At 55.5% G+C, this 24,360-nt stretch overlaps 11 protein-coding genes across 11 annotated transcripts; 4 read left to right on the top strand and 7 right to left on the bottom strand.

Annotated features, from left to right (window-relative positions):
* The first annotated feature begins 656 nt into the window (after window positions 1–656).
* On the top strand, window positions 657–3,432 carry BU26DRAFT_513242 (uncharacterized protein). The gene is made up of 2 exons (XM_033827578.1): window positions 657–2,087; window positions 2,135–3,432. Exons 1-2 carry the CDS (start codon window positions 878–880, stop codon window positions 3,112–3,114), a joined length of 2,190 nt encoding a protein of 729 aa, XP_033691415.1. The 5' UTR covers window positions 657–877; the 3' UTR covers window positions 3,115–3,432.
* A 1,092-nt stretch (window positions 3,433–4,524) lies between these two features.
* BU26DRAFT_21351 (uncharacterized protein) lies at window positions 4,525–4,962 on the bottom strand. Its single transcript, XM_033820676.1, has one exon. The coding sequence runs from the start codon at window positions 4,871–4,873 to the stop codon at window positions 4,574–4,576; it is 300 nt and encodes a 99-aa protein (XP_033691414.1). The 5' UTR covers window positions 4,874–4,962; the 3' UTR covers window positions 4,525–4,573.
* A 219-nt stretch (window positions 4,963–5,181) lies between these two features.
* BU26DRAFT_406415 (ribonuclease H-like protein) lies at window positions 5,182–6,288 on the bottom strand (the record flags this gene model as incomplete). Its single annotated transcript, XM_033822864.1, has 1 exon — window positions 5,182–6,288. A coding segment is annotated over one exon (1,107 nt), but the record flags the coding sequence as incomplete, so codon positions are not given.
* A 421-nt stretch (window positions 6,289–6,709) lies between these two features.
* BU26DRAFT_472651 (uncharacterized protein) lies at window positions 6,710–7,875 on the bottom strand. The gene is made up of 2 exons (XM_033825441.1): window positions 7,140–7,875; window positions 6,710–7,043 (listed from the first exon to the last, which is right to left on the bottom strand). The coding sequence occupies exons 1-2, from the start codon at window positions 7,504–7,506 to the stop codon at window positions 6,925–6,927; spliced, it is 486 nt and encodes a 161-aa protein (XP_033691412.1). The 5' UTR covers window positions 7,507–7,875; the 3' UTR covers window positions 6,710–6,924.
* A 626-nt stretch (window positions 7,876–8,501) lies between these two features.
* BU26DRAFT_499079 (uncharacterized protein) lies at window positions 8,502–9,347 on the bottom strand (the record flags this gene model as incomplete). The annotated part of the gene is made up of 1 exon (XM_033826382.1): window positions 8,502–9,347. The coding sequence occupies one exon, from the start codon at window positions 9,345–9,347 to the stop codon at window positions 8,502–8,504; it is 846 nt and encodes a 281-aa protein (XP_033691411.1).
* Window positions 9,348–9,703: 356 nt separating this feature from the next.
* Window positions 9,704–11,396, top strand: BU26DRAFT_445179 (vacuolar membrane PQ loop repeat protein). The gene is made up of 2 exons (XM_033824583.1): window positions 9,704–10,875; window positions 10,930–11,396. The coding sequence occupies exons 1-2, from the start codon at window positions 10,093–10,095 to the stop codon at window positions 11,077–11,079; spliced, it is 933 nt and encodes a 310-aa protein (XP_033691410.1). The 5' UTR covers window positions 9,704–10,092; the 3' UTR covers window positions 11,080–11,396.
* Window positions 11,397–11,402: 6 nt separating this feature from the next.
* On the bottom strand, window positions 11,403–14,056 carry BU26DRAFT_513236 (asparagine synthetase). Its single transcript, XM_033827577.1, has 8 exons — window positions 13,748–14,056; window positions 13,615–13,665; window positions 13,536–13,561; window positions 13,455–13,481; window positions 13,367–13,402; window positions 13,165–13,313; window positions 11,697–13,111; window positions 11,403–11,647 (listed from the first exon to the last, which is right to left on the bottom strand). Exons 1-8 carry the CDS (start codon window positions 13,771–13,773, stop codon window positions 11,602–11,604), a joined length of 1,776 nt encoding a protein of 591 aa, XP_033691409.1. The 5' UTR covers window positions 13,774–14,056; the 3' UTR covers window positions 11,403–11,601.
* A 221-nt stretch (window positions 14,057–14,277) lies between these two features.
* BU26DRAFT_513235 (VAMP-associated protein) lies at window positions 14,278–16,102 on the bottom strand. Its single transcript, XM_033827576.1, has 6 exons — window positions 15,704–16,102; window positions 15,580–15,650; window positions 15,476–15,498; window positions 15,362–15,420; window positions 15,184–15,299; window positions 14,278–15,131 (listed from the first exon to the last, which is right to left on the bottom strand). The coding sequence occupies exons 1-6, from the start codon at window positions 15,741–15,743 to the stop codon at window positions 14,553–14,555; spliced, it is 888 nt and encodes a 295-aa protein (XP_033691408.1). The 5' UTR covers window positions 15,744–16,102; the 3' UTR covers window positions 14,278–14,552.
* A 318-nt stretch (window positions 16,103–16,420) lies between these two features.
* On the top strand, window positions 16,421–17,350 carry BU26DRAFT_415531 (uncharacterized protein; the record flags this gene model as incomplete). Its single annotated transcript, XM_033823118.1, has 1 exon — window positions 16,421–17,350. One exon carries the CDS (start codon window positions 16,421–16,423, stop codon window positions 17,348–17,350), a length of 930 nt encoding a protein of 309 aa, XP_033691407.1.
* Window positions 17,351–17,636: 286 nt separating this feature from the next.
* BU26DRAFT_472638 (ATP-dependent DNA helicase) lies at window positions 17,637–19,242 on the bottom strand (the record flags this gene model as incomplete). The annotated part of the gene is made up of 4 exons (XM_033825440.1): window positions 17,637–18,863; window positions 18,912–18,946; window positions 18,994–19,112; window positions 19,166–19,242. The coding sequence occupies 4 exons, from the start codon at window positions 19,240–19,242 to the stop codon at window positions 17,637–17,639; spliced, it is 1,458 nt and encodes a 485-aa protein (XP_033691406.1).
* A 483-nt stretch (window positions 19,243–19,725) lies between these two features.
* BU26DRAFT_412890 (uncharacterized protein) lies at window positions 19,726–23,890 on the top strand (the record flags this gene model as incomplete). Its single annotated transcript, XM_033822994.1, has 2 exons — window positions 19,726–20,096; window positions 20,605–23,890. Coding segments are annotated over 2 exons (3,657 nt in total), but the record flags the coding sequence as incomplete, so codon positions are not given.
* Between the last annotated feature and the right edge of the window lie 470 nt (window positions 23,891–24,360).

The raw sequence follows: 24,360 nt of genomic DNA, 5'->3' as shown, positions 1-24,360 counted from the left end.
GGAGGAATGGGGTCGAAGTCTGCCTCGTGGAGAGAGCCTCGGGGGCTGTGCAAGTCAAACGGCGGACCTCCAGAGGGAATGACTTCACCAAGCGAGATGCGGCCACCTCACTGGTCTCCGCGCTACGGTACATGCGCGGGTTTGGATCGAGTTGAGCATTCCCATGCCTGTAATTGGCGGCTGGCATGGCCTGGCTGGGTGGACGGCGAGTGGTTTGCGACGTTTGTGACACTTTGGCGACAGCCTCGCGGTTGTTTGGGTGAACGACCCATACCTAAGGCGCGAATTAGATTTGAGACTACCTGTCCTGACGATAAGCAAGCCCGCTTGTATTCCAAGATTCCATTTCTCTTTGACGCGCTGGAGGACTTGTCGACTACAGACGCTGGCGGACTTGTCGACGGCAGTATCCACATGCTGCCCGAGTGCACGCTGGCATCTGGCATCTGGCATCTGGCATCCGGCATCTGGCGTCTGGCGTCTGGCGTCTGGCATCGCAAGCTTTACGGAACGAGGACACAGCGTTTCACGTCCCGGCGCGCTGAAACCAGGCACTCTGACGCTCGTCTTCGCGGACCTGCAGCGACCTGGCAATCGTTAGCGGCGCCAACCCGCCCCGAACGGGCATAGCGCGTTCTATTGTTGTCGCGGGCAGTGCACCACCAGCGCGGGCGAGCAGTGAATTCATCGCACCCTTTGCACAGCCGCCTCCACCAGCCACTCATTCTGCCTGAAGTGCACGAATCGCGCGCAGTGCCCCGTGCTTTCCACCTCCCGCCGCCGCCAGGGAGATCCCAAAGAGCTTGGCCCGTGTCCTCCTCCTCGTCCGCGCTCCAAGGATAGCACAGCACCACCACGCCCGGCGCGACTCAACCACATGGATACGTCAAGGGGCCGGAGCCCTTCAGCGGGCTCCCATATAAGACGCCCGTCCGCCTCCCCTCATGCGCCATACCACAACGCCTCCGGCCTCGGCCTCGATCAATCGCTGTCGCCCGACCCGACCACGACCAGCTTCACCCAGGCGACGACGGCGGGGCAGAGCTTCGACGCCGCGCAGTTCCTGACCACCACCCAGTCGCCGCAGTTCCCGCCGCCGACCGCCCTCGCCGACCAGACCTACCTGCAGACGAGCCAGGGCCTATCGCAACGCCGCTCCCCGAGTCCGCAGTTCGGCCCGCAAGGCAACACCCTCGCGCCAGACCCGCTCGACATCGGCAGCAACGGCAGCAACGTGGGCTACAGCAGCTACTACTCCGACAGCGGCCTCAACCAGAGCCAGGCCATCGATCCGTCGTTTCTCAGCAACACCCTGGACCCGCAGCTGCTCGACTCTCAGCCGCAGAACCAGTCGGTCAACCCCTCCGACCTCATGAACCAGATGGCGACCGCGCACCCGCATTCACCCACCCCGCCGCACCTCCTGCCCGGCATGAACCAGCAGAGCCCGAGCCCTCATGCGTCGCCGAACATGAGCCAGGGCGCATTCCCCTCCCCCTCGCACTCGCGCCATGCTTCCCTCGATCCAAGCGCCGCATACGGGCAAGGAAACGAGTGGGCGAACATGGCACCCTTTCGCGGACATCGACGCGCGCCGTCAGAGACCTACTCCGACGTGTCCTCGGCGCATGCGTCGCCCTACATGGGCAACCACGACAGCTTCGACCACGATAACCCTTCACCCCTGCTGAATGCTCAGCAAGACCCGTCTCTCTTCCAGGAGGTCATGGGCATCGGCCAATTCAACCTGAACGATAACCAATCCCACATCAGCCCCGGCCACAGCCCTCACATCTCGCCGCGACTGCTTCCGCAACAGCAAGCGCTGCCGCAGTTCCAACCAGGTAGCTTCGGGTTGGACCCCAACTTCAACAATCAGTTCGGACAGCAGGGCATGGGCGCGTATCAGGGCCAGGGCCAAGAGCCTTTCCCGTCCATCAACCAAGGGCCCGGGCCAGAGTTTGGCCAGGCCGACACCATGTCCCCGCCTGAGATCAATATTGACTTTGCGCCGCCCTCGCGGCAAGCGAGCTTTGATCCGCCGAAGCCTGAACACCAGACTGATGCCCTTAGTCCTCCAGATCGATGTGAGCTTCCCAAGTGTCTCTTCAAAGTACAATCTGACAGTGTACAGCTCGCAGCCGGAACCGGATACGCGCCAAGTCCGATCCGTTTAGCAGCGCTAGCTCTCGCGCCTCTACGCCTGGTCTGGACGTCATGGAAGCCAACCGTTCACTATCTCCCGGTGCCGCAAAGTCTCGCTCGCCATCGCCCTCTACCAAGTCATCCCGTCGTTCCTCCACTTCAAGCGTGCCCCATCGCGATTACATCCTCGACCTCGCAGATCCATCAAGGCCCACCAACCAGTCAGGCGATGGCTCGAATGCGAAGCGCACGCAAAAGCATCCTGCGACATTCCAGTGTACTCTCTGCCCGAAGCGCTTCACTCGCGCCTACAATCTCCGGTCTCATCTGCGCACGCATACAGACGAGCGTCCGTTCGTGTGCAGTGTGTGCGGCAAAGCATTTGCGCGCCAGCATGATCGTAAGCGGCATGAAGGCCTTCACTCGGGAGAGAAGAAGTTCATCTGCCGTGGCGTGCTCAAAGATGCGAACAATTGGGGTTGCGGCAGGCGGTTTGCTCGTGCCGATGCTCTAGGGCGTCACTTCCGGTCAGAAGCTGGCCGAGTTTGCATTCGACCGCTCCTCGAAGAGGAGGCACAGGAGAAAGGCGCCTGGGACGGTCAGAGCCAACAGATGGACAATGGTAACGGAATGTTCGCGCCAATGCCTCAACAAAACTTTGGCGGCATGATGGCTCCACAACAAGGCTTCGAGGCATTCCCTCCTGTAACTGGCAGTATGGAGCATGCAGCACCACCGCAATACGGTCTTCCTGCAGCCCTTCTCGCTCAATATCCTGCATTGGCAGGCATTCAGTGGGATCAGCTACCCGCCGGCCAACCGGAAGAGGTGGAAGGCGACATCAGTGGTCGGAGCAGTTTTGACGCAAGCAGTGGAGGTGAGCTCTTCGACGATGAAGGCGACTACCCAGCACAACAGGCCGTCTATGGCGGAGGCTGGGCGAGTGATTATGAGGCTAACGCGAGGTAAAGCGTACTAGGTTTTCTTCTCTCTTATTGTCTTCGCTTCTTTCTATTAACTTTCCGCCTTTTCCATTCGATACACCCGATATTTCGATTTCGACTTTCTACGTCTACGACTCATTTCACGATAACGGAACGGCCATTTTGCACTCTTTTTCGTTCTTCTTTGGGATACCACTGTCATTGCTGCCATGATATATCATGCCTTGCTCTTTTTCTTCGAAGGGTTACTATACCCCGGCTAAAGAAGGAACGGAATGGGGATTTGAACTGGATTGGTGTTTCATATCCACATATTTCCAACGCGCGGGTTTTTGCTTGGCAAATTGTGCCAGGCGGTAATTTGGAGTTTGTCGGGCTTCTGCTACTGCTTCATAGATGGGATAGAGCGAGCTCTACGAACAGAATCGTAACCATTCAAATAAGCCACTTAATTGCCATGTTTTGCCCTGTATCCATTCCAGCGTACGCCTCCAATACGGATTCGCACCATCCGGCCAGTGCTCCCTTCTATAGCCGCGCCGGCAATGCTTCCATGCATAATGCATACGCGCCGTTTACGCCTCAGCGCTTCTGGGAACTCCACGTTGCACCTCCTCACGAAATGCGCACCGACCAGATCCTCCGGAACCAGAATCAAAACCGACAATATCCGGCATAAAAGCCTCGGCTCTCAAAGACAATGGTCCCCCGGAGTCGGGCGCAGATGGGGGCGTGTTGCAACGTGGATTGTGCTACGTACCGGGCAGCACGCTGCCGTCGGACGGGGGCTGGTGCGTATGGCGATGCTTCTGGTGGGATCCAGACGGTGCTACTAAGAAAGTACTGGAAGAGCCGTAAGGAGGTGCGTTAGTGTAGGAGCGCCCCAATATCGCGTGTTCTCGTGCGTGTTCTCGATTACACGATGACTATGTCGGCCGTTCTTTGCTGCCTCATAGGTAGATGACTTGGTCTAAGAGAATGCAAGACACCATCAGCTAAAAGAATTAGACTGAGACGATGTGCTTTACTGCTACAGCTACCCCTGTGCGGTTGCACTACGGGATTCTATGCAGGATGTAAGCCCTATATGCGACTAGCAAAACTTCGGATCGTACTGTAAGAGAAGATATTGGCGATAGACGAGATCTCAAGATTCTAGCGTCTGCCCGTAATTTGTCACTTTGGCCTCACAGGGCGTTTAGTATGGGCTTATGTATAAGCTTACATGCTACCTACCAAAACAACAGTTCGCCTCCAAGAGATTAGGCGTCCACATCGTCAGGCATCAGCTCGGAGGAACTTTCTTCTCCATGCTCTTCATCTTTAGGGCAGGTGCTGACACGGAGGCCCACGATATGTGCATACTACAGTCGGACTCGAGTTGAGGGCCGAGGCAGACTTCTTCATCTCGGACTTGCCGGCCAATATCAAAGGGGATGTAAAGGTGTGGGTTGGAATCATCTCTGTACGAGTCCATTTCTAAGCTAGTACTCTTTGCCACCACCTCCCATGGCTTCTGGGAGTCTGCATCGGTTGAGGCAGGCGAGCGGTAGCAGAACGAGGAGGGTGAGAGATGGAGCAGAGAATACAGACATGGTTTCTTTCCAAATAATAGGCTTGGCCATGGGGAATCGCCGTCGAAAACAACAGACGTACGCCGAAGGATGCCGCCTAGGAGCGATCTCTTGGGTTATGGAACACTTGGGTATCCTAATCCTGTTCCAGCCAGGATCAGTTCCGTAGCCCGAGCGAAGCCCGAGCGAAGCCCATGTCGACAACGACATTCGGTGCTTCTCAAGAAAAGACTTGCCTTGGTCCAGATACTGGAAGCCATGCACGTTGCTACCCTCTCCAGGTCGCCAGCCCTCCTTTCCATTTCTTCCCTTCCCAAAACCTCAGTCCTCACTTCAGCGCCTCCAAATTCCTTTCAAAACCCTGCAGCCTCTTTTAGTAGCCTTTTTATCATCTTTGGACCCTTATCGCCGTGCCCAACTCTCTGTGCATTGAGTATCGACTGAAAAGATGTATTCAAATCGTCCACCATCCTCTCCCTGTTATCCCTCTCCTAACCCGAGAACTTCTTAGACTCCTTATAAATAGCTCTTCTGTTCTCTTCCCAGGCGACCCACGCCGCCGCTTGCAAAAAGCAATCTGTAATATCATCCACCTTTTTCACGTCACCTTTGCGAATGTTTGTGCGTTTCGAACGCTCGGACGCTGCATCTGTGGCGTAGAGGAGCGTTTGACGTGTCGCTTCGGCGTGATGAAAGAAGGAGAACGATATATATGCTTGAGCTGCGGGTACTTCTTCTTCGTCCGGAGATGGTTTTGTGTGTTTCGATAAGGCGGTCGATGGAGGCTCCCGATCCAACCATGAACGCAGCAGCCATATTTTGGCTTTCTTCTCCGCCTTCCCACGGCTCAGCTTCCCACCTGCTTTGCCACCGCCCTCCAATCCCACACCATCTTCAGTTTCACTCTCAGGGCCCAAACCCACTTCCTCCGCCCCCTCCTTCTTGCTCCGCCTTTTCACCCCCTCAACCTTGCCCCGATCACCGAGCCAAAACCCACCAACACGCTTCGGATCCACGCCAAAAATCCGATAATTGTACTTCTTAAAATCCTCTCGACGCGTAGTAATCCTACACTCGGTACGTAAAGCGGTTAGAATAGCCCACAGCATTCCTTCTAGCGTATTCACCCTCACGGTCCACTGCTGAATCGCACTCCCGCCTGAGCTGCGCCACCGCTGGCGCTCGATTAAGATGATATCGGGTGCGTAAGTGAGCAGTGATCGCTTTAGAAGCGTGTACGCTGTGTCGGATAGACTGGACGGCGCATATGGATCCGGGCGTTCTTCGTCTTCCCCCGTGCCCTCTTTCGCGAACTCGCGTTTCTTGATGCCCGATCTCTTGGATACTTCTTCGACGACGTCTAATCGGCGCCAAGCTCTGATCTCCATTGTCGTTGCACTGCTCTCTTCGCTAGAAAGCCGTACGTCTGCGACGCAGAACGCCAGATTCTTGATCCCCATGTCGATGCTCAGAATTCTCGTACGTTTCGTCCAGTTGTCCGAGTCGGGTATTTTAGAAATTCGCATGTCTTTCTGCAGTCGTGATAAGAGGACATCTTTCTTGCCGGAGGTGGCGGAGCCTATACGAAGAAGAAGTTTCTGTATATTTTTCACCGTTGGGGAGCGCGATGCGGAGAATAATGCCTGGAAGACATTGCTTGGTGGAGACATGGCTAGATGCGTTGAGAATTCCCAAGGAGGTCCTCAAAACGTATAGATAATTTGAAGAACCAATGGCCGAATTGAAATGACTCGGTGGGCATCATGAATGAGAAACAGGCTAGAACGCGTGATGGACGGCGCAATAGACGCGTCAATTCGCAAGGTACAAGGAGTCGAATGGCGTAGGGCGTGATGTTATGCACATTGAAGCATTATAGCTCACGAGTTGGCCCTGGGTATGGAAGTTGATGGTAGTAGGTCAACGCGGAGGGTCGCGACGTTGGAGGTTCCAAGCGCGGGAGCACGTGCCAATCCCATAACGATCTGCTCCCAATCTAAATTCTACCACAACTTTAGGGGACGGTCAAGCATTTAATACCAATATAATATATCTGCATAGAAAGTTTCTCCTTAGAAAGGAGTCTATCCCCAGAGACGGTCACTATCTTGCTTAGCCACTAAACCATTCACACCCAGACCATGGCCTTCGTCGCATAATGTCACGTCTCGACCCATAGATCTTCCTCCTGGAGCCGTTTCGGTCTTCAATCCATCAATCCATCAATTTCCGTTCTCCTTCCTCCTTACGCCGCTCTTCCCTTACGCCTCACAAATCAAATCGAAATCCGGAAAATCTGGATCCGGCCCAATATTCGTACTCGCAACGCCCGTATTGAAGTCCTTCACCTGCGCATTCTGTTGCGCGTCATTGCACTGATCTGTTTCTCAGTTAGCCCTTATCGACATGCACATTCCCCCCGTTCCTCCTCTCTCCCCCTCCCCTTCGCCAGTCAACCCTCTCTGGGTATACTCACTCTTCTGCTGATCACAATCCTCCACCTTAAACCCACCCTTATTCCCCTGCTCATTCGCCGCCTGACTACACTTCTGAAACTGATTATCGCAACTCCTCTGCGCACCACTGTCAAAATCCGTGAACGTATCCCCGTCGACCTCAAACGGACGCTTCGCATCCCCGCTATTCGTGATGGGCGACGCGGAGAAGCCGCCGAGGTTTTGCGTAAAGGTCTGCAGGTCGGACGCTTGTCGGAAGAAGAGCGTGTTGCGTGGGATGAGGTGCATGTATTCTTCCGAGACAAGGGCTGGTTGCGGAGAGGAGAGCGTGAGGGTGGGGAGCGCCATGAGGATGAGTGAGAGGAGCGTCGGGGGGAGCATTTTCATTTCTCTTCTTCCTTCTTCCCTGGGCTAGAGAATATGCGTACGTCTGCGGCGAAGTGAACGTCCTGCGTATATGTCGAATCGATTTTTAGCGCCGGCGCGGTTCCGGTTCGTTGAAGCTGCGAAAAGTCGAGAAGAAGTTCGAAGGTCAGAATACGGCGACCAGCAGAAGGATCATATTTCGATTGACAGATTGCGCATCAACAGCCCTACGATGGCTCACGCGGGAACCGTTTTGGCGCGTGCGTGCGATTGCTGATTCGGGGATGAGGCAGGCAAGATGCGACGGCGCTGAAACATGAAGCGCCCTGACTGTGACCTGCCAACACCACGTCCGACCACTCCGATGCTGCGCCATGATTTGAGGACAAGTGACATGCACAGCGGATGACGTTAATACCGCTATACAAAAATGCGTCAATCCAGAAACAGGGAAGGCTAGAGCGAGGGGGGATGATTATAGGACTCTGCATTGTTATTGACACTATGCAAGGAACCGAAGAGTGAATTACAACTTTTAGCACGCCAGCACACTGTCGTTCAGGTATCTTGTCCGCCAAAGGAGTGACATGAAGAAATAACTGAAGTCCGTCTCGAATTCTCATAGAAGGACTCAGCTAAGGGGTTCGTCGAAACGACTCGTCCAATTACAGAGGAAATAATTGTGTACCACTTGCGCAACCCATCTAAAGCAAGTCCACCGCAAAACTCGATGGTGTGATCAATCTCGCAGACGTGCCGTGAAACAATAAGACGCTGGAGACGGAAGGGGAGAGAGATGTGTGCGCCCCACGCCTGCAATGCATTCAAAAGACAAAACATACCCGCCTGGCTACCCCGTAGCACAAGAATTAAAGCCATAGGCAGCCTGTTCTATACACGTGCTCGGGGCAGCCTTCCAAATCGGTGGAGCTCGAAATAAGCCAGAAATGGTCGTGGAAATCGTGAAGCAGGCCGACGAAAGGTCGGCCCCGTATGTACGTTTTCAGCCGGACCGCTTAGAAGTTGGCTGCCGCGTTCGGTCGTCCGCCAGGGTTGTGGTATTGTTCGAGGTTCGACTGGAAAGGCGAGCTCGCGTTCTGAGGTTTGTCGCCAAGGGCAGATCCGGTTCCGGCCATCAAGTCCGCGTCGTCCTCCGAGACATGCCTCTTGCGGCCCCAGATCCTCCAGCAGATGATGGCAATACCACCGAGCAGAATGGCGCCACCGACACCGCCAACAACGCCGCCGATAATCTTCTTGTTGCTGTCGCTGAGGCCGCCGCCGCCGTTGCTGCCATCGTCCTGGGGCTCAGGAAGCGTGGTTTGCAGAGACTGTCCGGTGGTGATCAAGGCCGTGCTAGATCCCACGCTCGTCACCGCAACATTCTGGCCATTGCTAATGGTAGTGTAGACCGTGGTGTACGGCTGGACGGACGTAGCGACGAGGGGTGTGGTCCTGACGATGGGTGTCGTGATCCTCGTGGAGGTCACAGGAGCCGCGGTCGACTGCGCGGGCGTGCTCCCTGCTCCTGATGAGCGACCGCCTCCAGATGAGGGCACTTGTGAAGATTCAGGCGGCGGTGTGGACTCGGGGTTTGAAGAGGAGTCGTCGGTAGGCGTCGGCGTGGGCGTCGGTGAGGGAGTGTTGTCCGGTGTCGACGTCGGGGCATCGGATGATGAATCGTCGGTAGGAGTGGGCGTGGATTCGGACGCCGCTGTGTTGCCAGTGCCCGTGGCCTGTCGCTTCATGCCCTGGTGTAGATACTCCTCGATGCCGTCGATGTGGAGGGCCTCTTCCAGGCTCAGGGCCGACGAGAGCGCGAAGAGGGCGAGAAGCGCGAACACGAGCCACGACTGCCGCATTGTGCTTAGCATGTTTGGCGACGGTGGAAACGAGCGAGAGACGTGGTGTGGAGATGTTGAGGCGCCTATATGAGCGAGGGTAGTGCGGTTTCACAGAAAAGGCGTGTTGATTAAAGGAGCTATCGATGGAAGGTGAATGAGACCAGGGTGGCGTTACAGCACAGACGAAGACGGAAGCAGCGCAGAAAACGAGAGGAAAGAAAACGAGTGGTGTGCAGCAACGGGTGACGGCGGGTTGATGACTAGGCGGCGTGCGTGGATGGGGAGAGAAAAGGGCTGAGTCGGCGGGCCAGTAACAGGCGCTATGCAGGCCGGACCCAAAAACAGCGGAGCCACAGCAGGGCCTTTGACGGGCGAGGTGCGCCTTTGACAGGTCGGCCCACCACACCCATTATCTGCGTAGCCTCGCCAGTTTCACGGAAAATTCCCTTTCTCCCAACAGGAGACTGCGGGCTGGCAATGTTCGCACTGTAAACATACCCACAGATTTCGTCCTTCCCTTCGGCTGGAAGCATATAACGGCTGGCCCGGTCGCTCCTGCCCAGACAACGCACACGTCCCGATCGGGAAAGGGCCCCTTGCGCATCGCGGCTCGCCTATTCGCGGACAAGACCCTCCACGAGCGACACCAGAGAGCGTCCTGCGTCATACGTCGGCAGCGAACAATTTTCGCAGCACTGATCGCAGCAGTCTTCTCACCAATCCCCATACCCGCCCGTGCAAGACTTGCATTGCCCGACCAGCCATGCAGAACATCGCAGCCCTGGCCCAGGGCCCGCCTTTGACCGCCCACGAGGCTTTGTCTGGCGTCTTCGGCTCCGTGTCGCTTGCATCGTGGATCTTCCTGTTGGTACCCCAACTCATAGAAAACTACAAACAGTCCTCCGCCGAAGGCATCTCTCTCGCCTTTCTCACCGTTTGGTTCATCGGCGACATTACCAACCTCGCCGGCGCCATCTGGGCCGGCCTAGTTCCCACCGTTATCGCCCTCGCCGTCTACTTCTGCTTTGCCGATCTCATCCTCATAGCGCAATGCGTATACTACAACATGAAGAATGCGCGGAAATCGCGCAAGGAATCCACCCGCACAATCGATTCCGTCGAGCAGCCACTGCTTGGCCGCCGAGACAGCAGTAACTTGGGCCTGCCGGGCAGCCATAGGAGGAGGAGCTCCGCAATAAGCACAAGAAGGCGGGCGAGCAGCCTGCCGAGCCTGGTGGAAGAGGAAGAGGGCGGGAGAGAGTGGGTCAAGAACACGCTTAGCATACTCGGGGTATGCGTCGTTGGTGCTGCTGGATGGGCAATCGCATGGCGGACCGGCGTATGGGTCCCGCAGCCTGACGACGATGATACTGCGGGAACGGACATGGCACTTGGAGCACAGATTCTAGGGTACGCGAGCGCCATCTGCTATCTGGGAGCACGCATCCCCCAGATTATCAAGAACCAAAAGGATCGGTCGTGTGAGGGACTGTCGCTGCTGTTCTTCATGCTTTCCCTGCTGGGAAATGCTACGTACGGCGCAGGGGTAAGCCTAATTCACTTGGAAACAGTTATGAGGGTGGCCTGCTAACATGAGTAGATCCTCTTCCACTCCGTCGAGAAAGAGTACTTTCTCACTAACCTCCCTTGGCTTATCGGCTCATTGGGCACCATGGTCGAGGACGTAACCATCTTCATCCAATTCCGCGTTTTCGGCAATGGAGAGCACAGCTCCGCTGTGGCTGCTTGAAGACGGATGTCGATGCAGCAGTCGCCAGATTTAATCACTGTATATGCCATCACGATAAAGTCTGTATATGAAATGGGCGAAGGTATAAAAGTTTGGTTCATTTAAGTCATGTTACTTGTACGCTTTGGTTTCGTTTGGTCTTTGATACCCTGCATTGGTGGATCAAGTTCTTGTTGTTAGCTACCTTCTTAGGCGCGTCATGAAGTAATCTTGTGAATACGCAGATGACCTTTCGGACGGTTCACGATGAGAACTAGGCAATTGTCTCGTTCATGTCATAATCGTGATACATCAAATTTCCTATATACAAGGAAGCCAATCTGCCCTGCCCATCATTAGGTGCCATGATGCAGTCAGTCTCGGTGAAGAAAAACGGTCTATGAGCGCCGGAAAAGACAGGAACCCCTTCGCGCAGTCACGCCAAAATTCCGGAACGCTGGTAATGACAGATATCTGAAGGAAATGCGGTGAAGCAGCTAACTTTTTGGTTGACGGCTACAATCTTGGTCGTGACGAGAGTAGTTAGTTGGCAGGGGACTGGTACTTTTGGTTGTGGATGGCGACGGCACTACGTGGATATTAGCATGTGCGTGTACCAGAGGAAGGAGGAGATATACCGTCCAGACGGATCCGTCTGCTTACTCCACGTCGGCGTCCAACGCATGACCGTCTTCGCGCAATAGCTCGGGAAGTGCTCGTCGAACATACACCGATACCAATAAGCTTCCTTCGAATCCGGGATATCGCCACCCCACTCCGGCTTGGGGTTCTTCATCATCTCATCTGTGACATGCAGCTCAGCGTTGTCCTTGAGCGCATCGATCCAGCCGTAGCCCACGCCGTCCGAAAACTGTTCCTTCTGTCTCCACAGGATCTTGTCGGGGAGGTAGGGCTTCGTGTCCGGCTCGTCTGTGGTGTCGAATGCTTTGCGGAGGATGTACTTCTCGATGCGATCCTTGGTGATCATCTTCTCGGCGGGGTCGACGTTCATGGCGACGTTGAGGAACTGCTTGTCGAGGAAGGGGACGCGGGCTTCTACACCCCAGGCTGAGGTGGACTTGTTGGCGCGCAGACAGTCGGCCAAATGCAGGTTGCCGACCCTCTTAATCGTCTCCTGGTGAAACGCGGCTTTGTCGGGCGCGGCGTGGAAGTAGAGGTAGCCACCGAAGATCTCGTCGCTTCCCTCTCCTGAGAGCACCATCTTCACGCCCATGGCTTTGATCTTGCGGCTGAGCAAGAACATGGGTGTTGAGGCGCGAATAGTAGTTACATCAAAGGTCTCCAGGTGGAAGATGACGTCCGACAGCGCGTTGAGGCCGTCTTCGATCGTGAAGGTAAATGTGTGATGCTTAGTTCCGAGGAACTCTGCCACTTCCTTAGCGGCAACGGCATCGGGAGCGCCGGGAAGACCAATTGAGAACGAGTTCAATTGGGGGAGTTTCTGGACGGTGGCCAGTTCGTTGGAGTCATCGATACCCACGAGGTGACCGGTAGCATGCCCATCTACCTCCCATCCATTCTGCACCCCGTTGGTGGCGGTTCCGTTGGTGGCTGTCATGCGCTTCTTCGCCTGCCCATTCAACCGGAGTGTCTCCCTCTGTGCAATAGAAGCGACCAAGCTCGAATCAAGACCTCCAGACAGGAGCACACCATACGGGACCTCAGCCATCAACCGCTTGCGCACCGACTTCTCCAGTGTTTCTCTCAGTTCCTTGTAGTCTACGGGGTTCGTCGGGATGTTGTCGGGCTCTACAAGCCACTTGGGATCGAAATACCGGGTCAACTTGTCGGTCTTGGAGTCGTAGACGTGGCCGGGAGGGAAGGACATAATGTCGTCGCAAACGGGGTGCAGGCATTTCAGCTCTGAGGCGAAAAAGACAGCTCCTGGCGTCTTGCTCGACCTTCCCAGGTAGAAGGAAGTGATGCCAATGGGGTCGCGTGCGGCGATAACTCGGTCCTGGACCTTATCGTGAAGGACCCAGGAGAACATGCCGTCCAGGTGTCGCGGTGCGTCGATGCCATGCTGCAGATACTGCGCCATATCAGCTCCTGCTCGGCGCAATGATGCCAGCCCGGTGTCCTTACCAGCGGAATGATGACCTCGCAATCCGAGTGTGTCTTGAAGTTGTACGGCTTCTTGAGTGTTTTGCGGATGATGCGGTGGTTGTAGATCTCGCCATTGACGGCCAGAGACACGGTTTCCTCGTCGTTGACCAGCGGCTGCGCGCCAGAGTCTGCGCCATTGTAAGCTTCCGGCTCGGAATCGCGTGGTCGTGTGACCGCATACCGACGCCGACGATGCTCAGACGCTCGTGGACCAAAACTGCGCAAAGTCAGCGTGTCGTTCTAGCGCCAGCGACACCCGGAGGACCTACTGGTATCGTTCGCGATCCAGTTGCCACCTGTGCTGTCTCAGTTATCGCGTTCCGCGGCGCATGGAGTAGGGGTGTGCTCACTCCAGTCTGGGCCCCGATGCCGGACGCTGTCGCGGTGAGTCAGTGACGGTCAGACCCATCGCTGGAGAGGGAGACTCACGCCTTGCCCATCTTCAGGGCCGTCGTCTTGAATTTCTGCACATCCGGGTGCCTTTGCGCGCGTTAGTCACCTATCAACCTAATAGCGAGGGGCAATGGAGGGGAACTTGGGGGACGAAAGCATGCGCGCATACCGGTAGCAGGCGAAGATTCCGCACATGTTGGCGGCCGGGGAGGAAAGCGAGGTGAGGAAGTGAGGATCGAGTCCGGCGGGGAGACTGGCGACTTATGTAGAGGGCATGGTGCGACTTCGACTTGGCTGAAGAGAAATTGTTGTAAAGCCGCTTGACTCACGGAGACCCTTCGGCTTTGCCCCACTACCCATACCCACGTCCGACAGACGCGCTTAGAGCCGCCAATGCCCGTGTGATCATCTCATCTTCACGCTGGCTGCGAGACATGCAAAGAACGATGCAGCCAGGCCGCGGGATGGGAGCAGTTCGTGAGGGGCGTAAGGCTAGAGGGCACCATGCATCTCCAATAAACTCCGCAACCTTGTTCCCCCACACGGCTTTGCGAGCTTCTCCATTGGCTCGGCGCTCGTGACCATGACCGCATGCACGGCACAGCGGTAGCTCTGCAATTGAACAAATCATATTCTGGAAGAAGTGTTGATACAGGGTGGCGGCGCCTTTTCCCCAGAACATGCTGGGACTCCGTCGCTCCACAAGCTTCAGCTCCTCCAGATGCTTACCCAAAGCAGACAACCTGGACCTGCCTCCACGGGACAATTAATCACGCAGAAGAACGAACAAAAGGAATTACTCCCTCCGCCGCGGCCGCCACACTATTCCGTCACAGACTTTCGCCATTCGGCTGATCGAGACCGCCATCATCTGACACCCCACACTTTCCCCCTTCGTTCAAAATCCGGGGCCGCCGTTCGCGCACGGCATCTAACTCGACTGGCGTGACATGGGATATTGCGGGGGAGCGGGATCAAAACAAAAAGTAAGCCAGAAGGAAGCTCAGCAGACACAGGATGGCCGTGATCTGAACAGAGACGCCGCCTGTAGGACCCTGCTGGTGAGTGCTCACGGCCGTCTGCAGCTGCTCCTTGGAGTCGCGCGTGGGTTCCGCCTTCCGCTGACGGAGACCGCTTGATGTCTCGACTTGTTCCCGAAGCTTCGCGATCGTGGCCTTGGCATCGGCGAGCTGGGCCTGGAGATCTTCGCTGGACGTGGGGATTGCCCTTGCTACCCCTGCTGCAGCTGCAGAGACGGTTGACTTCACTCCAGAAGTGGCGGGGTTAAACGCGGAATCTCGAGCGTCTCTCAGGTTCCTACTGTCGCTCGGCCGGGACTCGGGGCGGGAGACAGATCCAACGGGCGCTTCGGTAGAACCACGCTGGGGAGTAACGGCCTCCGGGGAAGGAGACGGGACCATAGTCCGATCATCGCGGTGGCTTACGCCATTTGTCTTCGGTGGTGTTGCCGTGACGTCGTCTGCAGGCAAGAAAGTGACCCTAATCTTCTTCTCCTGAATCGACGACTTGGCTGTCTGCTCGATGTTTGACCACTGCATGTCCGCGTCAGCCATTGCCCTACACGTCCTGGGCGGGGAAGCGTACGAGCGAAGCAACATTGGTGAACTCCTTATCAGCTGTGACAAGCACTGATTGTACGAGGAATTTGTCCCTGCATTTCGCGTCTGGCGGCGGGTCCTCCTTCATTGCTTGGAGGAGAACTGTGCTCATACGTCAGCTTGCTGCAGAAATCCCGCGGGGGTTCGCTTGGAGGGTTCCATACTCTGCACTTCGACATCTTTGCCCGGCTCAATGCGGCCAGAATTGGGCCTCACGCAGTATCTACATGATTCAATATCAGCGGAGTGGGGGACACGGGAAGAAGCCGGGCGCGTACTGCTTCGGAGCCGTGGTTTTCACCTGCGTGCGTCAGTCCATGGTCCGAGGATAGAAACGCATATGAGAGGCGCGCGTAGAGCGTGTAGCCTGGGTTCTCCTCACCTTGAAGGCCACCGGATCGGAGTGCGGATTCATGAGTCGGAGGACCTGCGAGACCTCGTGCTGGAACGGACCTGCCACGTCTTAGTGTAAGTCCGCATTCCCGACCTTCCTCCGATATACTGACGCTTGAACCCAAGCTCCGGAGGGTCGAGTTCGACAGACATGTTGCGGGCGCGAGCGCGAGCGGGCAGAGCAGAAGTGGAGGTACGGCACGGAGGTTGGTAATCAGACAGTCGGCGAGGGCGAGGGTGAGGGTAGGCGCATGCGACAGCGCAGAGTGCTGGCGGGCAGGATCGACAGAGGCGCCGGCGAGAGTGAGTCGAGGGGAAGCCGTGCGGAGAGATAGGATATTAGGCGCGGTGTCGGTGAGTAGCAGGTCAAGTCACGTAGGTGTCGGTCGACAAGCTGGGTCTCGCTTCGCTTGTTTGTAGGTGGCCGGGATCAACGTCACCGACTTGCGACTAGCCAGCCTTCACTCCACACCAAGTGCTCATATGGGGCTGCTCTACGCTTCTATCGACAAGCGTCAAGTTCAGCACCTGCTCTCCTCACAATACAATTTGTCAATTCATGGATCGCGTGTGGGCGTGATCGCATTCCGCCGGATTCTCCCACCTTCTCAACTTTAAGCCCCGCTACGAGTTACTGCCTACGACCCAACATTCTCACCCCATCATATAAAGCCGGACAACCGCCCCAGAGCCAAACACTCGCTGTCCTGGTCTTGCACATTGCGTCCTCCGAAAGCGGCCGTAAAAGAGTATTACAAGTTCGCAATTTCCGCAGCTCGCACAACCACAACCCGGCCTTGACGAGGTTCAATCGCCTCAACATTCCCAAGATGCCCTCAGATCTGGACACCCTGCTCGAAATGGGCTTCGAGCCCGAGCGCGCCGGGCTCGCCGCAAAGGCAACTGGCAGCCTCCAAGACGCCATCGACTGGCTAGAGAAGAACCAAGACAAATCCATCGACGACCTCAAAGCCTCCCAAGCATCCGCCTCCTCCGACGAGCCACCCGCTCTCCAACCCGGCGAAGAAGCCAAGTCTCTCACCTGCGACGACTGCGGCAAGCGCTTCCGCTCCGTCGCACAAGCCGAGTTCCACGCCTCTAAGTCTGGGCACGAGAACTTCAGCGAGTCGACTGAAGAGATCAAGCCGCTCACCGAGGAAGAGAAGAAACAGAAGCTGGAAGAGCTGAAGGAGAGGCTAGCGGCGAAGCGTGCGACGCAGGCGGAGCAGGATAAGGCTGATCGCAAGAAGAACGAGCAGATACGCATGAAGGCGACGAAGGAGAGCCAGGACATCAAGGAGGAGTTGCAGAAGAAGGAGCGGTTAAAGGAAGCGGCACAGAAGAAGAAGGAGAAGAAAGAGGAAGAGGATGCGCGGAAGCGCGTACTGGCGAAGTTAGAGGCGGATAAACAGGAGAGGAAACGCAAGGCGGAGGTGGAGAAGGCTGCCAGGGCTGGCCAGGCTCCTCCTCCTCCCATTGAGGAGCCGGCCGCTCCTACGTCTTCCGGACCTACAACATCGAAACCGGCGTCTGCATACACAGAGGCCCGACTTGCTCTGCAGACACCTACCGGCAGGGTCACGAAGACCTTCCCGGTGGAGACGACGCTCTTCGAGGTTGCTCATGCGCTGGAAGAGACGGGTGTTCAGGTCAATGCGTTCCATCAGAACTTCCCCAGGAAGGTCTTCGACCGGACAGACTTTGGCATGACTTTGAAGGAGGCCGGCATGGTGCCTAGCGCGGCCCTCGTCATCAAGTGATGGGAGAGATGGAGAGACAACGGCATATCCTTCGAGGCGTATGATCCGCCCATAGGAGCTCCCTACGTAAACGATTGCATGATATGAGGCACGATCTTAGTTATCTCATGTCAAGACCTCTGGTGCTCTATATCTATGTAGGTATATGAATGCGTCATCCATGTGCCATGCCCCCCTTTGCAGTATCGCGTGCCATGCATGCGTTCTTCTGCGTGATGTCCCAGTGCTCCCAGACTCCGCATGAGGCAACGTAAACCGAGCATTACCCTGACATTGCCCCCCATTTCTACTCATACTCGTCAATATCATACCTACCCATCTCCCTTTGCGTCGAACACCACTCCTCACTCGCCAAGCCCCTCTCCTTCCTCCTCACCAGCCCCACCGCATCCTTACACCAATCGCACGCAAAATCACACGGTGTCTCGCCCTCATCAGCAAAGTATCTCGCAATCAGCCGATGCCGACACTTATCCGTAGCCTCACAGAACCCTACCAGCGCCTGCAGACTCTTCGCACGGTTCATCAACTGCTGCTGCTGCGCCGCCACACCCGTGCCCTTCTGCGGCTGCCGCGCCTGGTCCCTCGCCATCATTGACGCCGCGCGATCACGGTCCTCGCGTCCGTAATACAGGATGCAGACGGAAGCTTTCCCATCGCGCCCGGCGCGCCCGGCTTCTTGGTAGAAGCCCTCGAAGGATTTTGGGATCTGCCAGTGCACTACGAAACGTACGTTTTCCTTGTCAATGCCCATGCCGAAAGCTGTAGTTGCGACGATGACGTCGTAGCCTTCCTTGTTCGCGACCCAGCCTGCGAGAGCATCGGCGCGTTCGGTGTGTGGCAGCCCGGCGTGGTAGGGTTTGGCGCCTATACCGTCGGCGCGGAGACGGGCGGCTAACGATTCGCAGTCTTTGCGAAAAAGCGTGTAGATGATGCCTGAGACGTTATCGGCGCGCTGGTTTTGGTCTGCTAGTTGGGAGGCTCGTTCGGGATTTGAAGCGCGCCGCGCATGGGCAGCTTTTAGCCAGGAGAGGAAGTCGGGGTAGTGATCTTCTTCATCGCATTTGAAACGGACCTCATAGTGTAAGTTCGGTCGACTAGTGGTCATTCGGAACATCTTCAACTTTGAGGAGTCTAAGCCTAGCATGTTGATGATATCGTCTCGGACACGTGCTGTGGCCGTAGCTGTGAGGCAGATGATGGGAACATCCGGGAATTCTGTCTTGAAGAATGACAGTTGCTGGAACGAAGGTCTGAAGTCATGGCCCCATTCGCTGACGCAATGGGCTTCATCGACAGCTATGCGTGCAAGCTCACGCTGGGAGTGGATGACGCGGAGGAGTTTTCGGAAGGAGTCCAGTTGACAGTACTCCGGGGTAACATAGAGAAGTCGAGTCATAGGATGGCCGCATTGGAGGTCCTCAATTATCCTCTTTTTGTTACTAGGCGTGGTGGTGCTGTTGATTGTTTCTACCCGGATATTCGCCTTTCGCATGGAAGCAACTTGGTTGTTCTACAGATAAAGTCAGATTGGACTCTGGACAGTTTGGAATTGTCATACCATTAGGGCCAGAAGCGGTGATATCACGATGGTGACTTGGAAGATCAGCGTCCGCAGAATAGTTTTAAATCGGAGAACGTACTACCAAAATCGACGATAGCTGGTAGTTGGAAACACAAGCTCTTCCCAAACGATGTCGCAGCCTGCAGAAAGACATCCTCGCCGTCGAGCGTTGCGGTAATGACTTCGCGTTGGACTGGTCTATGCAGGTATTGGAATTTGAAGCGTGCATGGGGAGTACTGAGAAGACAGACCTGAAGCAACGCTTTCCAAAGACACGTCGAAGCGTGAAGTCGATATCATAGTGGGGTCGCTTCCTTTTGCCTGGCATACTGCTCTCTTGGTGTGCCTTGTTCATTCGCCTAATTCTCCGATGCTGTCGCGGAGCACTTCAAGCCGAACTGGCGACTTCAAGGTCACCACTTCGACGGGACAACAGCTGTCGAATGCTGCCAGCGAAAGAGGTGCATTGTGTGTCCTTGATGGTGGATTACGTGCAAAGGTTGGAGATGCAGGAGCGACGCGTTGTTGTGAGGAAAGCTCGGAGCACGCTCTCACGTGAGTGGCTTTCACCAATCAAGCGCCGCATCTTTCGCAGGAAGCCCTTTCTTTCTCGTCCCGAGGTCCTTCATCTCCAATCAGCCTCTTCTAATCTCAGGGTGATAGTTCAAATAATCTTCATCTTTCTCAAAGCACTCAGCTCCTCGTACTTGCACTACTGTCCTCTTTCTTGCTACTTTCCTGGTTTTCATCAGCTTTCGCGGTCAACGAAGCCAGCGAGTTGATGCTCGCCCCCTTCTTTCCTAGCGACAGGATGGTCACGATATCATCTACTGGCGCCGTCTTTGGGAACGCTCAACTCAAGGAGCTCGCTACGTTCTCGCCCAAAGAGCGCGAAACGATCCTGAAGAGGGTGATCAGGATTGAAAAGAAAAGCTTTCCAACAAGCGAAGCATTCGACTTCACCTCCGAGCTGAGGAAGAAGCACACTAATATGATCATAGCTGTCAAAGATGGAGATGCGTCAGAGCTAATCGGATACCTTGTTTACCTTCGGGTGAAGAGGCTGACCGTCCTCCACAAGATTTGCGTTGTTGAACAAGAGAGGGAGAAAGGCGTCGGCAAATGTCTCATACATTCCCTTCGCCTTTTGGTGGAAAAGGGTGGCTGTGACTGCATTCACTTGTGGGTCGATGAAGCTCGCAAACCTGCCAGAGCTTTGTACGATTCCTGCGGCTTCCAGCAAATCGACAGATGTCCCGACTACTACGGACCCGGGCGAACAGGGTTGAAAATGCAACTACCGATCGAGAAATGAGCGATCAGACCGCGTACCTACGTATAGTCAGGCTGGTCTCAGGCATGCTGAAGGGTACGCAGGGCAAGTCACTGAGGTCGGCATCCCTTGCTCGCGCCACCACTCCACTTCGCGGCCCGCCTTCTACATTCCTTTGCCTTTTCAGTAAAATGCAAGGCTCCCCACCCTGACGCGAAAACGCGTTTGAGCGCGTCTGAGAATTCGTAATCCAAGAAAAAGATGGCTGTATGCAACGAAAGGTCTTCAGCCTGTCCGCTCAGTCCTCCACTCCGTCCGCTATCGCGGCAAAGGAATCCTTTCGAAGTATCGCCATGGCACCTTCGCGGTAAGTCACATACTAAGCGCTTTGAAAGGCTTTGCTGATCTCGGTAACAGAGCAATTGTGATGCTGGTGGCCACAATAGCCCTCTTCGTCTCAGTGGCTATAGCGTCTCCCCAGGTCAACTTTCCCCTGAACCTACAATATCCACCTGTCGCACGAGTCGGTGAGATGTATAACTTCCAGTTTGCATCTACAACCTTCGGACCCAATCCGGAGAAGCTTCAGTATTCGTTGATCAAGAATCCGTCATGGTTATCCATCAACGGCGACAAACGAACACTTTGGGGTACTCCAGGAGCAGGCGATGTCGGAACCATTGCTTTCACGATTGCGGCAGCTGCAGAGGCTGGAGCTGTAGCCAACATGGAGTCCAAATTGCTGGTTACAGAGGGTGACGGCCCCAGAGTGAAGGGAAACATTTCCGAACAACTATCAAAGGCTGGGCAGCTTTCGGGACCGCGAAGCGTAACACTCCCGCCTTCGAAACTGTTTGAGGTCAAGTTCGCCCAAGACACCTTTCAGACCACTGGGAAGAGCCTGTCTTATCATGCGAGTCTTGAGGACCATACACCGCTACCAGCATGGATCAGCTTCGATGCGCAATCCCTACGTTTCGCTGGAACGACACCCCTTTCGACAGCGCCACAGTCATTTGATATTCTCCTCATTGCTTCTGATACGGCGGAGTATGCCGCAGCAACCACTTCTTTTTCGCTTTTTGTTAGCAACCATCAATTTCTCTTCAGACCCCTCACGCAAACGCTGAACTTGTCGAAGGGAGAACATGTCAAGATTTCCGACGTGAAGAGCAAGCTCTTTCTTGACGATGCACCTATCAGGGATGGTGATATTCAATCCGCCGGCGCAGACCTTCCATCGTGGTTATTTTTCGACAACCACTCCTTCGACATTACTGGAGATCCCCCATCTGGCCTGATGTCTCAGGATCTCGGCATCATCGTGCAAGACAAATTTGGAGATACAGCGAAGCACTCTATTCATCTGAGCTTCATGTCTCAATTCTTCACCTCAGAGATCGGCCAATTGAATATCACCGCCGGGGAGCGGTTCGAGTACAACATACCAAGGAACATCCTCACTAAGGATAACGATAACGTTTCCGTTTCCGTTGGACTCGGCGATCTTGGTCAATGGCTCAGCTTTAATTCTAACACGTTCTCCATCTCCGGGACAGTCCCTAAGGACTTCTCACCGCGGATGGTGGAAGGGTCGATGACGGCAAGAACTAGCGATGGCGCTTCGAAAGACACCCAAACCTTCCAGCTTCTGGTCTCCGGGGCTGGAACACACGTCTACCCTGGGGCTACCGCGACGGGCTCCGGTCCAAGCCAGCCAACTGAGAGCGGTAGTTCCTCAATACCCACTGACAACTCGAAGCGCAACAAGGCTGGTATCATAGCGGGCTCTGTACTCTCAGCCGTGGTTGCCGCAACCATACTATTTGCATTCATTTTCTTCCTATGCTGCCGAAAGAAGCAGGAAAAGGGCTATATAAGTCCGCGGAGCCCCAGGAGCCCGAGAAAGACCGATATCTCCCGACCCATACCCATCGTAGATGAATGGAGAGACTTGAGTGGAGACCACGACGTTGACCTGGAGAAGGGGAAAGGGGATGATGGCTTGGAGCGGGCACCGGAGCATCCCCCTCGGATTCATCTCGATCTATCGACCAAACGGGAAGACAGTCACTCACCGGCCAGCTCAATCGGCGAACCAGAGACGAAGATCCTCACTGCGTTTGACAGGTCATCCTGGGGTTTCCAAGACGGAGCTGGCCCGTCACATCATCCACATGATTCCATGAAGATCCCAACAGAAATGGCGCGGAAAGAGTCGGAGCAATCCAGCTCCCCGCTGATGCACAAACGATGCTCGACAAAAGTGTATCGGGATACTCCTCGGCGCAGCTCAGGTTTACCACTCAACCGGCGCCTGAGAGGGCTCGGACACGGACGTCATACCTACTCTCCCTCTCGAAGTAGCAACAACTTTGCAGTTTTCCGCAGGCCGCTGAGCTACACTTCAGGCACCACCAATTCTGTCAGTTTTGTCTCAACAACACCCTCAGCCTTCCCTCAGCCGCCTACTGCGAGACATACCACGCAATTGACAACGCCAATAGAGAAACGTCGTAGTATACGCCTCGTCCCTAAGTCGACATGCGATAGCTTGCTTGATCGGCGGACAATTGATGAGAAGCGCAATAGCTACATTCGCAAACGAGCCTCAACTCAATCTCCTTTCTTCAGCGCAGGCTCATCTCGCATGTCGTCATCAAGCTACAAGTTCCCACCCGCATTCATCGGCGAAGCTACTCCGAGCCCGAAGGCTGTTCTGAGGCCGCTATCGAGCAATATTGTGAAGCCCAGCGATAACGTCGTCGAAGGGGGGACTACAGAAAGAAAAATACCTGAGAGCCTGCGCATTCGATTGCCTGCCGAGACTCCTTCGTCATCAACCGACACGCTCAAATACCCTGGGAGTCTTCGAAAATCGCGGCCCGAGAGGTCCTTCATGCTCAACAATACGGAATCTGTGACAGCGGCCAATCGTGATTGTGTTCAGGAGCAATATGAATGCCCAGGCACCGCCCTCTACTCTCGTACAGGCATTGGTCGACGAGCATGTGTGCGTCAAAGCCTTCGTGCCCAGGAGCTTAAATCCAGTCTCAACGAACTGACCGGAAGCATGATCTTCGAGGACGCCGAGATGAGCGAGAGTGTCTATTCCGACGAGGAGGAGGACATCGAGGAGTATGAGAAGAGGACCACCATCACACCCAGCCAGTACATGCTCCCTCCGCTAAACCTCAATGTAGGAGACCGCAAGAGGAGCAGTAAGCGCGACAGTAAGAGGTATAGCAAACGTGAGAGCAGGAGAGAGCTGAAGCGCACAAGCCAGCGAGATCCTACTCCATATTCCTTAGTTCTCGAGCATGGTGGGAAGGAAAATCACTCCTCTACTTACAGCTTAGCCAACGCAACCTCCACCGCCACTGCAAGAGCTAAAGGCAAAGCCAAATCGACTTCTTCTCCCGAACGGCCCAAGTCATCCGCCGGACTTCGTCATATTCATGCAGCCCAACATACTCGTGCAGAATCCCGCACCACGGTCCGCCCCAGCGCCCACCGCGACTGTCAAGACAGTCCCCTCTCCCGCCGCGCGTCGACAAAGGAGCGCCATTCCCGTAAATCTATCCACTCCCGCCAGCAATCCCGCCAATCTGCTACTGTCAAACAGCCTCGCGATCGCTCTCGCACGCAGTCCTCCGCATTCCCCTACTTTGATGCCTCCTCCGTCCTCGTCGACCCCAGTAAAGCCGGCAAAGAAAACGCCACCAATAGTACCACATTGCCTCAGAAAGACACTCACGCCTCCCTCCTCTCCCGCGACCCCTCCGACAACGTCCTCAACTACGTTCTCCACGAAGACCCCAAAATCGAAGAGCTAAACCGCAACAGCTTCGCCCTACGCACCAACGCAACCAGGCCTCTCAGCTCCACAGCCCGGCGCTCCAAACTCGCACAACTACACACTTCTCCTTTCTACCACACTAAGCGTGATACCGCGATCCCATCGCCCTCTACACCTATGAACACACAGAACGTAGGGCTGGGGTTGACACTGCTAGGCGGAAGTCTGGGAAGGGCGGAAGAGACACCAGGACCTGAGAGTGGACGGAGAGGAAGGGAGCGCACGCCGCTGAGTGTGCTGGATGATGGGAATGGAGGGAGTCCTGAGAGGCTGAGAGTCGTGGAGGGCAAGGGTAGACGGCCAGTGAGTGTGGA

The sequence above is a fragment of the Trematosphaeria pertusa genome (assembly GCF_010094035.1).
Source record: "Trematosphaeria pertusa strain CBS 122368 unplaced genomic scaffold BU26scaffold_1, whole genome shotgun sequence".
NCBI lineage: Eukaryota > Fungi > Ascomycota > Dothideomycetes > Pleosporales > Trematosphaeriaceae > Trematosphaeria > Trematosphaeria pertusa.
The sequence above is the reverse complement of the archived record's forward strand: the minus strand, read 5'-3'. Positions and strand labels throughout refer to the sequence as shown.

Bases quoted from the DNA above. Each gene is read 5' to 3' on its own strand.
- BU26DRAFT_513242 (XM_033827578.1), top strand. From the start codon at position 878: ATGGATACGTCAAGGGGCCGGAGCCCTTCAGCGGGCTCCCATATAAGA. The intron at 2,088-2,134 runs GTGAGCTTCCCA...GACAGTGTACAG, and splicing joins CCTTAGTCCTCCAGATCGAT to CTCGCAGCCGGAACCGGATA.
- BU26DRAFT_21351 (XM_033820676.1), bottom strand. From the start codon at position 4,873: ATGTCGTTGTCGACATGGGCTTCGCTCGGGCTTCGCTCGGGCTACGGA.
- BU26DRAFT_472651 (XM_033825441.1), bottom strand. From the start codon at position 7,506: ATGAAAATGCTCCCCCCGACGCTCCTCTCACTCATCCTCATGGCGCTC. The intron at 7,044-7,139 runs GTGAGTATACCC...ACTGAGAAACAG, and splicing joins GGATTGTGATCAGCAGAAGA to ATCAGTGCAATGACGCGCAA.
- BU26DRAFT_445179 (XM_033824583.1), top strand. From the start codon at position 10,093: ATGCAGAACATCGCAGCCCTGGCCCAGGGCCCGCCTTTGACCGCCCAC. The intron at 10,876-10,929 runs GTAAGCCTAATT...TAACATGAGTAG, and splicing joins ATGCTACGTACGGCGCAGGG to ATCCTCTTCCACTCCGTCGA.
- BU26DRAFT_513236 (XM_033827577.1), bottom strand. From the start codon at position 13,773: ATGTGCGGAATCTTCGCCTGCTACCG. The intron at 13,562-13,614 runs GTGAGTCTCCCT...TCACCGCGACAG, and splicing joins GCCCTGAAGATGGGCAAGGC to CGTCCGGCATCGGGGCCCAG. The intron at 13,482-13,535 runs GTGAGCACACCC...GAGACAGCACAG, and splicing joins GCATCGGGGCCCAGACTGGA to GTGGCAACTGGATCGCGAAC.
- BU26DRAFT_513235 (XM_033827576.1), bottom strand. From the start codon at position 15,743: ATGTCTGTCGAACTCGACCCTCCGGAGCTTGGGTTCAAGC. The intron at 15,651-15,703 runs GTCAGTATATCG...AAGACGTGGCAG, and splicing joins TCCGGAGCTTGGGTTCAAGC to GTCCGTTCCAGCACGAGGTC. The intron at 15,132-15,183 runs GTACGCTTCCCC...GCGGACATGCAG, and splicing joins TCACCAATGTTGCTTCGCTC to TGGTCAAACATCGAGCAGAC.